Below are 13,085 nucleotides of genomic sequence, written 5' to 3'. Positions count from 1 at the left end.
GAGCTGGAAATACTTGCAACACCTCACAGTTTGCCAGCTACTGTTGTGTGAGGGAAGTCATTAATGCTCGCTGTACAAAGAGCTCTGACTACATTTCATCATCTCTCGCCAGAGAGCAGCAGGCGCAACAAGCAATGTGACTTTGAGAACATTGCAGAATTCCCCCTGGTGGTGAGTTCTATTGATGTGGAGATGCCGGCGTTGGACTGGGGTAAACACAGTAAGAAGTTTAACAACACCAGGTTAAAGTTCAACGGGTTTATTTGGTAGCAAAAGCCACACCTTGTGTAGCTTTTGCTACCAAATAAACCTGTTGGACTTTAACCTGGTGTTGTTAAACTTCTTACGGTGAGTTCTATTGACAGTGCGCAAGTCACTTTGTGGGCACCACATGCCAATTGAAAAGTCACATAACCAAAGAGATTCTACTGCCCCAGTGTCCATTTGGTGTGCAATGACATGCAATAGATCAAGCTGGTCAATGGCAGGTAGCCTGCCCACAGTCCTGATGCCTTCTGTCTGTAGTACTCCACCGTTCCACTTGCGTTTGAGCCACCAGAACAAAGCAAAGGGCGGCTACTGGGCAACAAGTGCTGTCTGCTAGTGATTTGAGTACTCCGCTCACACACACACACACATGGACAGCATGCGGACAATGAAAACCATCCTGCCATATGAAAGATGATGGAGCAGACCAGTGGCATACTGAAACAATGATTCTGCTGATTGGGCCACTCTGGAGGAGATCTTCATTACTCTGCAGCATGAATGTCAAGATTTGCAGTGGTCTGCTAGATGCTGTAGTACTTCATAATGGGACAATCCTTGTCACCAAATATGAGGAACAAGAACAAGAAGGGAGGAGTAACCCAAATTATCCCTTTGACCTTGCATGGCAGAGACCTGAGCTTTCATTGCAACACAAACATTGGATGGTTTCTATTTGTCTGCATTGAGACATCAGCAATTGGACACTCTGGGTGGAAATTCCCCAAAAATGACTAAGGGGGTGATTGTCTGACCCCTTTAGACACCCGGCAGGAATCCTGATGCCATAGAACCCCTACAGTAAAGAAAGTGGCCATTCAACCCATCGAGTCTGCACTGATTCTCTGAAAGAGCATCCCACCCAGGCCCTCCCCTCTATCCCATCCCAATAACACCATGCATTTACCATGGCTAATCCACCTAACCTACCCATCTTGGAACACTAAGGTACAATTTAGCATGGCCAGTCTACCTACCTGCACACCTTTGGAGTGTGGAGAGACAACCTGAAACCCATGCAGACAATGGGAGAATGTGCAAACTCCGCACAGTCAGCCAAGGCTGGAATTGAACCTTGGTCCCTGGTGCTGTGAGGCAGAAATGCTAACCACTGTGTCACCATGCCCACAGGGAATGGAGCGTTGGCTGAAAATCGGGATTCCCGATGGGTGTAAGGGCTCTCGGGAATCGCCTGGCCCAACCCGTCAGCTCCAGAGCGGGCGGTAACCCGATAATTATGCAAATCGCTATTTTGAATATCTTGAGCTGGTTTGACAGACCATTCACCAGCCTCCCACCATTAACCCGGCTCGCCGGCGGGAACAGCACCAGGCAAGCTTTCCACGTGCTACCCACAAGCAGGGATATGGGGTTCTGGACCCCAAGAGTCCAAGGGAGCACCACAAACCCCTCAGAAAAGAGGAACCTCCTCCCCCCCCCCCCCCCACATCATGCAAGCATGAGGGTGACCTGACCCTCCCTCAGCCTCTCTTTCCCTTCAGACCCCCACGCAACCCACCTTCAGGCCACACGGCTTGGCAGTGCCAACAGTGCATTGGCCCCAGCACACTGGCGCTGACACCCTGGCCTGGTGCCTTGGCCCCGAGGGGGCTTGAGGAGGTAGGTCCAGTGGCCATTTTCCTCTCTGTTGCTGCCAGGTTGCCGAGCACGTGTCCCTCAAGGGTCCTGGGGGTTGGATGGGCTTGGGGGGGCAAGGGGTTGACCTTGCCACTATCTGCTGAGATGTGGGTGTTGTGGCTGGACTGCCTCTTCTAGCCCTGGCAGACCTGAAGATCAGCCCTGGCATGGTGATTTCACAGTAAGAAGTTTAACAACACCAGGTTAAAGTCCAACAGGTTTATTTGGTAGCAAAAGCCACACAAGCTTTCGGAGCTCTTAGCCCCTTCTTCAGGTGAGTGGGAATTCTGTTCACAAACAGAGCTTATAAAGACACAGACTCAATTTACATGAATAATGGTTGGAATGCAAATACTTACAACTAATCAAGTCTTTAAGAGATGAAACAATGTGAGTGGAGAGAGCATCAAGACAGGCTAAAAAGATGTGTATTGTCTCCAGACAAGACAGCCAGTGAAACTCTGCAGGTCCACGCAACTGTGGGAGTTACAAATAGTGTGACATGAACCCAATATCCCGGTTGAGGCCGTCCTCGTGTGTGCGGAACTTGGCTATCAGTTTCTGCTCAGCGACTCTGCGCTGTCGTGTGTCGCGAAGGCCGCCTTGGAGAACGCTTACCCGAATATCAGAGGCCGTCAATGCATTGGGGAGTGTGTGGGGGGGGGGTGGGGTTGGGTGCGGGGGTGCACTCAGCCCCAATGAATGCACATAACTTTGACATGAAGTTGCTGAGGTTTCCTGGCAAGCTGAAATCATTGAAACCCTCTCCATTGCACTTGAAGCCTTTGACCCGGAACAATGCACTTCAGCGGTCACGGGCATTCGGCTCTGATATTCGGGTAAGCGTTCTCCAAGGCGGCCTTCGCGACACACAACAGCGCAGAGTCGCTGAGCAGAAACTGATAGCCAAGTTCCGCACACACGAGGACGGCCTCAACCGGGATATTGGGTTCATGTCACACTATTTGTAACTCCCACAGTTGCGTGGACCTGCAGCGTTTCACTGGCTGTCTTGTCTGGAGACAATACACATCTTTTTAGCCTGTCTTGATGCTCTCTCCACTCACATTGTTTCGTCTCTTAAAGACTTGATTAGTTGTAAGTATTTGCATTCCAACCATTATTCATGTAAATTGAGTCTGTGTCTTTATAAGCTCTGTTTGTGAACAGAATTCCCACTCACCTGAAGAAGGGGCTAAGAGCTCCGAAAGCTTGTGTGGCTTTTGCTACCAAATAAACCTGTTGGACTTTAACCTGGTGTTGTTAAACTTCTTACTGTGTTTACCCCAGTCCAACACCGGCATCTCCACATCATGGTGATTTCAGGCAGCTCTGTGATCAACATCTGCATTCCTGCCAGTTAGCTGTGAAAATTTTGAAGTGGCCAGGTCAGTTTAATCTCTATGTCCCCCTGACCATCTGGTAGGATTTTAAATCATTGCAGTGATCCCTTTCGTAGCAGAGAGTTTCTTTTCTCCCTGTCAGAAGCTGCAGGTGATAGCAGACCCCATTGAAGTCCTCTGCAAGAGAGGAGATGTCAATTTCACCAGGGGGAGTGTGTGTGGGGGGGGGGGGGGGTGGGGTGCGGGGGTGCACTCAGCCCCAATGAATGCACATAACTTTGACATGAAGTTGCTGAGGTTTCCTGGCAAGCTGAAATCATTGAAACCCTCTCCATTGCACTTGAAGCCTTTGACCCGGAACAAATTCAAAGTGCAGTGCCTGGGAGAAGATTTATTTGTCAGCTCAATGGATTTCTATTCCAGATACCTCTGTTCATTTTTATTTCCTTTCACAGTTGAATGCATCTCAAGTTCCCCATTGATCCTGAGCCAATGTTGACAGAGTCTAAGCCTGAGTGACAGCCTGTAGTTTCACTTCCTCTTTCGCAAACTACAACCGTTTTGAAGAAATCTTGTGGAGGCCAGTAGTGATTCTCACTAGGTTCTTACTGCTCCTGAGGGTCGGAAAATCCCAGGAGTAGGAAGAATTCAGCCTCAAATGGTCTCTGCATATTTAAATGCTAATCTGGTCCCTGCCCAGGTTATGGATAGGAACCATATTACGTCTGGGATCAGTGTCTGGGAGGGTTGCAACAGGGTTTTCCCGCTGTGCTGTAATGCAATCTGCGCCGGGCACAATGCGGCTGGAAAATCGCAGCCTGTATCATGGTTGAGTGCACACACTTGCTAATGAAGTTGACCACTATTTGCATGCTGGAATGGATGGGCCAAGTTCTGCAAAAATACTGCAAATTTGGTTGTCAGACTCCTCCATGCTCCATTGGCAGACTTGCCGCAAAGCCTATGCAAAATGTGCCAAGCATTTCATTATGCATACGCATTAGCGCCACCTGCAGCCTGTCCCATTAAAGTGCTCATTCAAGTCACAACCTGTGTGCGATCTCCCCCCCCCCCCCCCCCCGTGGAGGTGACACCAATGTGACACTTATCCTGGGTGTGTAGGACATGTGTGTCTGTTAACTCTTCAGACGTGTATCCCATCTAGTTATCCTCAAATGCGTGCAGTATCAGCACCTGGCTTGATGTTTGCAAGTATGACATCAAGTGGTTTCTGTCTGTTCTACTGTTCCATCTCTGCCTGGTCAGGTAACAATTCTAAGATATGCCCCCTTCCCCTGCCCACTGAGGTTGGGGCATGCGGGGTTGGCTTGCGCCCGTAACATCGGCTGTCCACCACGGCTTGCACCCCACTCAGTCCGCTGCGACCTCGCCTCGACTCTCGAGCCTTCCGCCAGACAATGGCGTCAGAGGAATCTGGCTCTGGCTGCTGCGGGGCATGACGGCCGTTCGAGTGCCCCATTTTCCATGAAATTCTTTTCTCGCTTGATAATCGCTTGAGGGCGAGTATCTCCAGGCTCTCCGGGCCGTGGGATGCACCAGGCTGCATCACGTCGGTGGGGGAGCGTTTCGTGAGGTCCAGGATCGAACAACCTCTCTGGAGGCCCGAACCAAAACCCGATACAACTCTTAGCGGTGGATCACTCGGCTCGTGCGTCGATGAAGAGCGCAGCTAGCTGCGAGAATTAATGTAAATTGCAGGAAACATTGATCATCGACACTTTGAACGCACTTTGCGGCCCCGGGTTCCTCCCGGGGCTACGCCTATCTGAGGGTCGCTTGACAATCAATCGCACTTCGCACGCATCCGTGCGCCGAAGAGCGCGGCTGGGATGTCACAGAGGCGCCGTCCTCTCTGTCCCCCTAAGTGCAGACCCAGAGTTATCCGCGTCGGAGAGATTGACCTCTGGGTGCCGGCGTCCGCCTCTGGGCTCGTCAGCACCGTCCCCCACACTGGCCCAGCCACCTTTTTTCAGGGTCGCCGGCACGGCTGTCATCGGGTTGTAAGAGTGAACGTGACTGCCTCGCTGCCGGTGCCTCCAAAATCTTTAACCACTGGCTTCATTGTTTTGAAGCATTTATCGCCTCATCCACCTCGGTCGTCGTGACGGACAGCGACAAACTCCATGTGCTCCACGCCCGTGTAAGCGCACACGCCTTCGCAATGATTTGCGACGCCACTACGTATGACGAGGCAATCGAGATACTGAAGGGCCGGAACAACCAGCGGCTGAACGACGTATACGCAAGACACCTGCTAACCGCACGCAGGCAACAGCCCGGGGAATCTACAGAGCAATTCCTGAGGGAGCTGCGGGCACTCGGCAGGGCTTGCGGCTGCAAAGCCGTCTCGGCCGCTCAGAATACGGACGATCTCATTAGGGATGCCTTCGTCGCGGGTATCCGGTCATCGTACGTCCGGCAGCGACTTCTGGAGCAAGGTGGGCTCGACCTTACGAAGTCGGTGGAACTTGCAGGCTCATTGGAGGTGGCTTTTAGAAACCTCGACGCATATACCCCCGACCATGTGAGCACACCGTGGGCACCGCGATCGCCAGCACCGCTGTAACCGGGTGGGTCCCAAGCGAACGCCGCGCCACGTCCCGAAGTGGAGTGGACCACAGCTGCCGTCCCCGGAGGCCCAAAGTGCTATTTCTGCGGTCTGGACAAACACCCACGACGCCGCTGCCCTGTGAAGGACGCTACGTGTTCTGCCTGCGGGAAGAAGGGGCGTTACGCTAAGGTATGCCGGGGAAAGTTGGCCTCAAAGCCCAGCAGCGCCGCGTGCGACCCTCGGGAGTCACCCTCCCTGCCGCCATCGACCGCGTGCGATTCGTGGGGGCCGCCATCTTGGGCGTCATCGGCCACGTGCGACCTGCAGGGGCCGCCATTTTGGGTGCCATCAATCGACTCACGGGGGCCGCCATCTTGGATTCCGTCCACCGCATCCACGGTGCCTGCTACTCCGGACGCCTCGCCTGCTCCGACAGTGGCTTCAGTCGTGCTGGACCACTCCAGACCTCACCCACTCGCCTGGTCAACTATGGGCATCGAGGTAAATGGCCACGTAACTGACTGCCTGTTTGACACGGGCAGTACCGAGAGCTTCATCCACCCGGCTGCGGTGAAGCGCTTCAGGCTGTCAGTGCTCCGATACAGCAGTCCATTTCCATGGCATCAACGTCCCAGTCTGTGAGTATCCTCGGCTACTGTGTAGCAAGCCTCACTCTACGTGGCACAGTGTACGAGAGGTGCAAGCTCCTCGTGCTGCCTCAGCTCTGCGCTGCCGTATTACTAGGGCTGGACTTCATGTGCCACTTAGGAAGCGTCACGATGGTCTATGATGGGCCATTCCCCTCCATCTCGGTCCGAAACCCGCAACTGAATGCTCAGCGGCCGCGTAATACCTGCGGTCTCTCGACCCTCAAAGTTACCCCTCCCTCGCTCTTCGAGCACCTCACCCCGATTGTAAGCCTATTGCCACCAAGAGCCGGAGGTACAGCGCCGGGGACCGGGCATTTATCCGGTCAGAAGTGCGGCGTCTTCTGGGGGAAGAGATCATTGAGGCCAGTACCAGTCCCTGGAGGGCCCAAGTGGTGGTTGTGAAGACTGGGGAGAAGATGCGCATGGTTATTGACTACAGTCAGACCATCAATAGGTACACGCAGCTGGACGCGTGCCCTCTCCCGCGTATATCTGATATGGTCAATCAGATTGCGCAATATCGGGTGTTCTCCACCATTGATCTGAAGTCGGCATACCACCAGCTCCCTATCCGCCCATCAGACCGCCAATATACCGCCTTCGAGGCCGCTGGCCGGCTCTATCACTTCCTACGGGTCCCTTTCGGCGTCACTAACGAGGTCTCGGTCTTCCAGCGTGAGGTGGACCAGAACGGGCTACGGGCTACCTTCCCGTACCTGGATAACGTCACCATCTGCGGCCACGATCAGCAGGACCACGACGCTAATCTCCAAAAATTCCTCCACACGGCGGCACTTCTCAATCTGACCTACAACAAGGAGAAGTGCGTATTCAGCACACACAGGCTCGCCATCCTTGGTTGTGTCGTGGAGAATGGGGTCATTGGCCCCGACCCTGACTGCATGCGCCCCCTTTTAGAACTTCCCCTCCCCACCACCCTTAAAGCGCTGAGGAGATACCTGGGCCTCTTTTCCTACTACGCCCAGTGGGTCCCTCAGTACGCGGACAAGGCCCGTCCGCTTATGAAATCGACATCCTTCCCTCTCGCGGCGGAAGCCCGACTGGCTTTTGACCGCATCAAAGCTGACATTATGAAGGCCACCATGCACGCAGTGGATGAATCCATCCCCTTCCAAGTGGAGAGCGATGCGTCTGATTTTGCCCTAGCCGCCACTCTTAATCAGGCGGGCAGACCCGTGGCCTTCTTCTCGCGTACCCTCCAGGGCCCTGAACTTCGACACTCCTCAGTCGAAAAGGAGGCGCAGGCCATCGTAGAGGCCGTGTGACACTGGCGCCACTATCTAGCGGGCAAACGGTTCACCCTTCTTACGGACCAACGGCCCGTTGCCTTCATGTTCAGCAATGAGCAACGAGGCAAGATTAAGAATGATAAGATATTGAGGTGGAGGATCGAACTCTCCACCTACAACTATGATATCTTATACCGCCCGGGGAAACTCAATGAACCCCCAGATGCTCTGTCTCGAGGGACCTGTGCCAGCGCAAACCTGGACCGGCTGCAGACGCTCCATAACGATCTCTGCCATCCCGGTGTCACTCGGTTCTTTCACTTCGTCAAGGCCCGGAATCTGCCGTTCTCCATTGACGAAGTCAGGTCCGTCACCAGGCATTGCCAGGTGTGCGCGGAGTGCAAACCGGACTTCTATCGGCCGGACAGAGCACAGCTCATCAAAGCTACCCACCCCTTTGAACGCCTCAGTGTCGATTTCAAGGGGCCACTTCCCTCCAACAACCGCAATATTTATTTTCTCAACATCATAGATGAGTATTCGCGGTTCCCTTTTGCTATTCCCTGCCCAGATATGACCTCCGCCACTGTCATTAACGCCCTGCATAGCCTCTTCACCTTGTTCGGGTTCCCCAGCTATATTCATAGCGACCAGGGGTTCTCTTTCATGAGTGATGAGCTGCGGCAGTACCTACTTTCCAAGGGCATAGCCTCGAGTAGGACTACCAGCTATAACCCCAGGGGAAACGGGCAAGTGGAACGAGAGAACGCCACCGTCTGGAAGGCCGTTTTGCTAGCTTTACAGTCTAAGGGCCTTCCAGTCTCCTGTTGGCAAGAAGTCCTCCCCGACGCCCTGAACTCCATTCGTTCCTTGCTGTGTACTGCCACGAACGCTACCCCTCACGAACGCATGTTTGTCTTCCCCAGGAAGTCCTCCTCGGGAACCTCGCTACCGTCATGGCTGACGACCCCCGGGCCTGTCCTGCTCCGGAAGCACGTGCGGACCCATAAGGCGGATCCACTGGTCGAGCCAGTCCGTCTCCTCCACGCAAATCCCCAGTACGCCTATGTGGCGTTCCCCGATGGGCGGGAGGATACGGTTTCCATTCGGGATTTGGCCCCCGCTGGTACCGCACCCTACGGCCCCTCGCCCCTCACCCCCGATGCCCACCCTGACACACCATTCCATCCTGACGCTCCTGTGCGGCACTGTGCTAGTCCAGCCCCTGTATACGGCACGCCTGAGACCCAGGAGCACCCTCCTCGTACCCAACAACGAGAAGGAACTGCGGACATCATCAGACCAGACTCAGGATTGTCACCACAGCCCCCCGAAACAGCACCCCAACCCACACTACGGCGGTCGCAGCGGACTACCCGCCCACCGGACCATCTGAACTTATGAAAGTATGAACCACTACTGTACCACCTCGCCCTGACGAACTTTTTTAAACAGGGGGTGAATGTGGTAAACCACTGTCGTGCCTTTGGCACGGTTGAGCTGTATATATTGTTGCCACTACTGTTCATATATGAGACACTCCCTGACACCTTGAATTCGGCTGCACCTTTAACTGGAGGCTCCGCCCTCAGGGTATAAAGGCTGCAGCCCTCCCCCTCCGGCCTTCAGTCGGGAGGTCCACATGCTCAGTATTGTTCTGTTTATTGTCTGTTCCACATCGTTCCTTTTTAGCGAATAAAAGCCTTCTGTTCCTGGCAACATCAGCCTTGTCTATTTATCAGACGCGCCTCAAGAAGGAAATGTATCAGTGAGTGTGGTGCAATGTGTTTAGGTGTTGGGTGAATAGCTGTCAGTAACTGCAGCACCATCCTACGCCTGGTTTTGGGCATTATTGAATTTCATGGCCATCGTTTGTTGTCATGCACTTGTTGGAAATGCTTCAAATATTAATTCCCTTCTCCTTTACGAAGGTTTTCTGGCCGGATGTGAGAGTCTGGGCAGAGACAAGTTGATTTCGATCATACAATGATCTCTAGCTCCACCTGTAGGATGTGAAGAGTACTTGTGCTTATTTGAAAATTTGCTGAAGGCAGGTTTTTCATTTCGGCCTACCTGCAGAGGCATACGCTCACTCAACAGCAAGACTAGGACTGACTGCATGCTACAATCGTGATAATGAACTGGCATTGTGAAAGCGCAGACTGGCATGATTATTTTCTTCTCTACACACACACACAGGCCGGAATTTTCATCGGGCAGGTTCACTGATGGGAGCAGAAATTCTCTTGATGTCCAAATCGCGTTTCACACCAATGTAACCGTGTCCCCTTTCCCCACCAGTGGCGTAGCACATTAAACATCATTACCAGAGATTTGCATATAATTATCAGGCCCTGAATCATCCCCCTGGCATAAGAAAATCCATTCACATTGGCGTGAGGGCAAACTGGTGTGAAACTTGACTAGTCTCCCACAATGTGCACCTGGCGAGTAGACATCCCAAAGGAGCTCAAGTGAGTGTGTCGCTCAGGAAGTAGAGGGTCATGCCTGACACTGTCGGGGAAGTGTCCAGGGAAAGTGCCAGGGAATCAGGAGGGGAGCTATGTGGGTCATTGTGGGGCGTTCATGGTGAACTATTGTGCACTGGGGTGGCCTTTAAAAATGGCACCTAGCTCATTGAAAAACTAAGTTACTGGTAGGGTAGGCTCAATAAGATGCCACCCCTCACCAGCATGATGTCCTGAGACCTGCCCCATCCTGGTTCTTTTTCTAAATTCCAAACAATACGACAGAGAAAGCCGCCATTTCTACCTGGCAGCATGAATGCCGATTTCCCACCGGCTATCAACCTTTGCTGATATCTGGGAAAAACTTTGCCCACCATAACTAGTTAGTCCAATGGGGGAATAGTGCGCAGGCATTCTGGTTGGTATTTCACCCTCCCTAACCTTTGGGTTATCTTGTCCTCCACCTCAACTGAGACTCGCCAAAATTAATACAGGAACACTTTTCCTTTCATCACAGATGCTACCTGATCTGCTGAGTTTTTCCAACATTTTCTGACTTAATTTAGAATTTCCATTATTTGAAGTATTGTTTTAATACAGAATATACTGAATGTGTGTGTATGTGTGATTTTTAAATATATATTTACTGTGTACTAACAAACACTGCGGGAACTAACAAACACTAGATTTTCAAAATTAATTTTAAACATAAGCCAAAAGATTTAAAGAGAAGAATAATTTCTGACAGAGAAAAATAGTCTTTATGCCATTGGATGAAGAATGTGTGTTTGAATTAAAATGTGGAATGGAATATCTTCAAGACTGTTGCAGGGACGTAATGAGCACAACAAAAGTCAAAATGTATTTGATGCATTATATCATTTCTTGGCCTTTTGGCTAAGATCAAGCATCAGATCAAGCCCAGGAAGGGGTGCAATGCCATATCTTGTCAGCTTAGATCTTGTTTGCCTCCCTTGTGGGGACCTTGAATTGGATTCAATTGGATTTTGAATTTGGTTTTTGGAGCAAGCAAGGAATGGAATTGGGTTTGTCTGGTCCACTCTGAGCATTGGCTTTGTAACTTTAAGGATGAGGTAAAAAATTGACACATTTTTAAACCTCATACAAATGTAAATTGTGTGTTTGGACAGAAAACAACACAATGCATCTGAAGGAACTAAACAAAGAGTATGACTATGTGTCAGCACTTCTGGGGGCAGATTTCTGCCAACTTTGTGAAAATAATAATAAAATCATCTAAAAGGGAATACGTTTAGATTTTGTTATATTATTGCAATGATGGAAGCTTTCCCCATCAGTGAGTACTCTGGAGTGTTTCTGATTCTATTGTTTCATTCCAGCTCTGACCAGGACAAAGAGGAATGGATAAAGGTAAGAACTGTACACATTGCATCTATTATTTTAATAGTGATCTAAATCAGGAATGAAATACATTCCCAAATGTTACTGGGAGTCAGTATTTTCTTGTAAGCAAGATATTAAACATTTTACTCAATGACCTTGGAACTATGGTTTTCAAAGCTCTCCACTGCTGAGGTTTTACATGCCTTATTTGGGTCTATTGTAGATTAGTTGATCGAGATTAAATGCAATGTTTAATCAACAATTTGATTATTGCTGTGTCATGTGACCACTTTGGATGAGAGAAGATGAAATAGGTGACTGGATCTTGACCTTTTTTCAGTTAGCAATTCTAATATTTCTAATATCTTTTCCAAAGTAACATTTACAGATTGTTAAAACATAGCTTTTGTGTGCACATTGTAGGGCCCTGTAATAACCTTACTGATGACAGTCTTCTGTCACCAATCACCCTTTATTTACAGTGAGTCCTGGATGCCATTCAACAGTGTACAGGTCAGCCCCGGATCATTCAACTGCCGGCCTGAGTGAAACCAACTGGTTTTAAACCCCCAGCTGCTCCTTCTCTATTGGACAAGCCTCTATTCATCTAACAGGGAAGCTCGTATTCTATGAGACTCACAGGGACATCTATTGACAATCCCCTGCGGCCATCATAACATCTCTCCGCCTTCAAATCTGTTTCTTCCTCCCCACGGGGTGGGTGGGGGTCTTTTCTGCTGCTTAGCGATCGGCCTGTGGTCGATTGGAGGCAGGACAGATCAGGGGGTGTGCAGTGGATTGGAGACCTTCGCTTCTGAAGGAAGCGCCGAAAAGCCACTAACGCTGGTTCTTCCTGAGGACTTGCTTCAGTTGAGATGCCAGTCTCTTCCGCTTCCAGCTCTGAATCCATGTCCTCATCACCCGGAGGGCAGGCATAGGGTCAACTTCCAGTCTAGGCTCAACACTGGCATTGGTCATCCCCATGGCTGATAATGAGGCTTGCACTGGCACAGGCTCCCTAGTCCAGAGATAGTCCAGGTGTTTCCTGACAATTTTGCCCTGCACTTGGACCTTTGAAAACACGGGCCCTATTTTCTCTGTTATGATCTGGGGACCAATCTGAGGCTACCCTGAAGTTCCTCATGTGGACTGGGTCGCTATTTTTGAACTTTCTTTCTGGCTGTGTATTACTGAGTGGCTCAAAACAGTAACTCCATCCTGATCCTGACCGGTAATGCTGCAGTTTTCAGTTCTAGCGCTCCCCAAGACACAAATCTTACTTCCATTAGTAAAGGATTTGCTTTTGTACATAAAGGCTTCTTACCTCATTTACATTTCTTAGTATGATTAAAGGAGATGTTTCGAAAGACAGTCACAAGTTTTACAAATAGAGTTTAGGAATTATCCAGCTGGTTGATAATGCAACAAGTTAATCACATATTTGTATTCATTCAGTCATTCATGTGTGCTCCGCCTAAAGACAAGAGCTTGGCTTTTGTTTGTCGGTGGTGGCTTGCTGTTGCCTCCACTCT

The 13,085-nt window shown here is 50.7% G+C and overlaps 1 protein-coding gene and 1 non-coding gene across 6 annotated transcripts in view; both read left to right on the top strand.

Moving 5' to 3' along the window:
- LOC144498658 (FYVE, RhoGEF and PH domain-containing protein 4-like) overlaps positions 1-13,085 on the top strand; it is a 270,760-nt gene that overhangs the window by 243,613 nt on the left and 14,062 nt on the right. For all 5 annotated transcript variants that reach the window (XM_078220106.1, XM_078220105.1, XM_078220107.1 and 2 more), the window contains one exon: positions 11,550-11,580. In XM_078220106.1, coding sequence (XP_078076232.1) covers positions 11,550-11,580 — 31 coding nt within the window. The remainder of the gene's footprint in view (positions 1-11,549; positions 11,581-13,085) is intronic.
- LOC144499363 (5.8S ribosomal RNA) lies at positions 4,891-5,044 on the top strand. The gene has a single exon (XR_013498835.1). It is a non-coding gene; the product is annotated as a 5.8S ribosomal RNA (ribosomal RNA).

Source organism: Mustelus asterias, chromosome 9 (assembly GCF_964213995.1).
Source record: "Mustelus asterias chromosome 9, sMusAst1.hap1.1, whole genome shotgun sequence".
Classification (NCBI taxonomy): Eukaryota; Metazoa; Chordata; class Chondrichthyes; order Carcharhiniformes; family Triakidae; genus Mustelus; species Mustelus asterias.
Note: the sequence above shows the minus strand (reverse complement) of the source record. Positions and strands in the feature narration are given on the sequence as shown.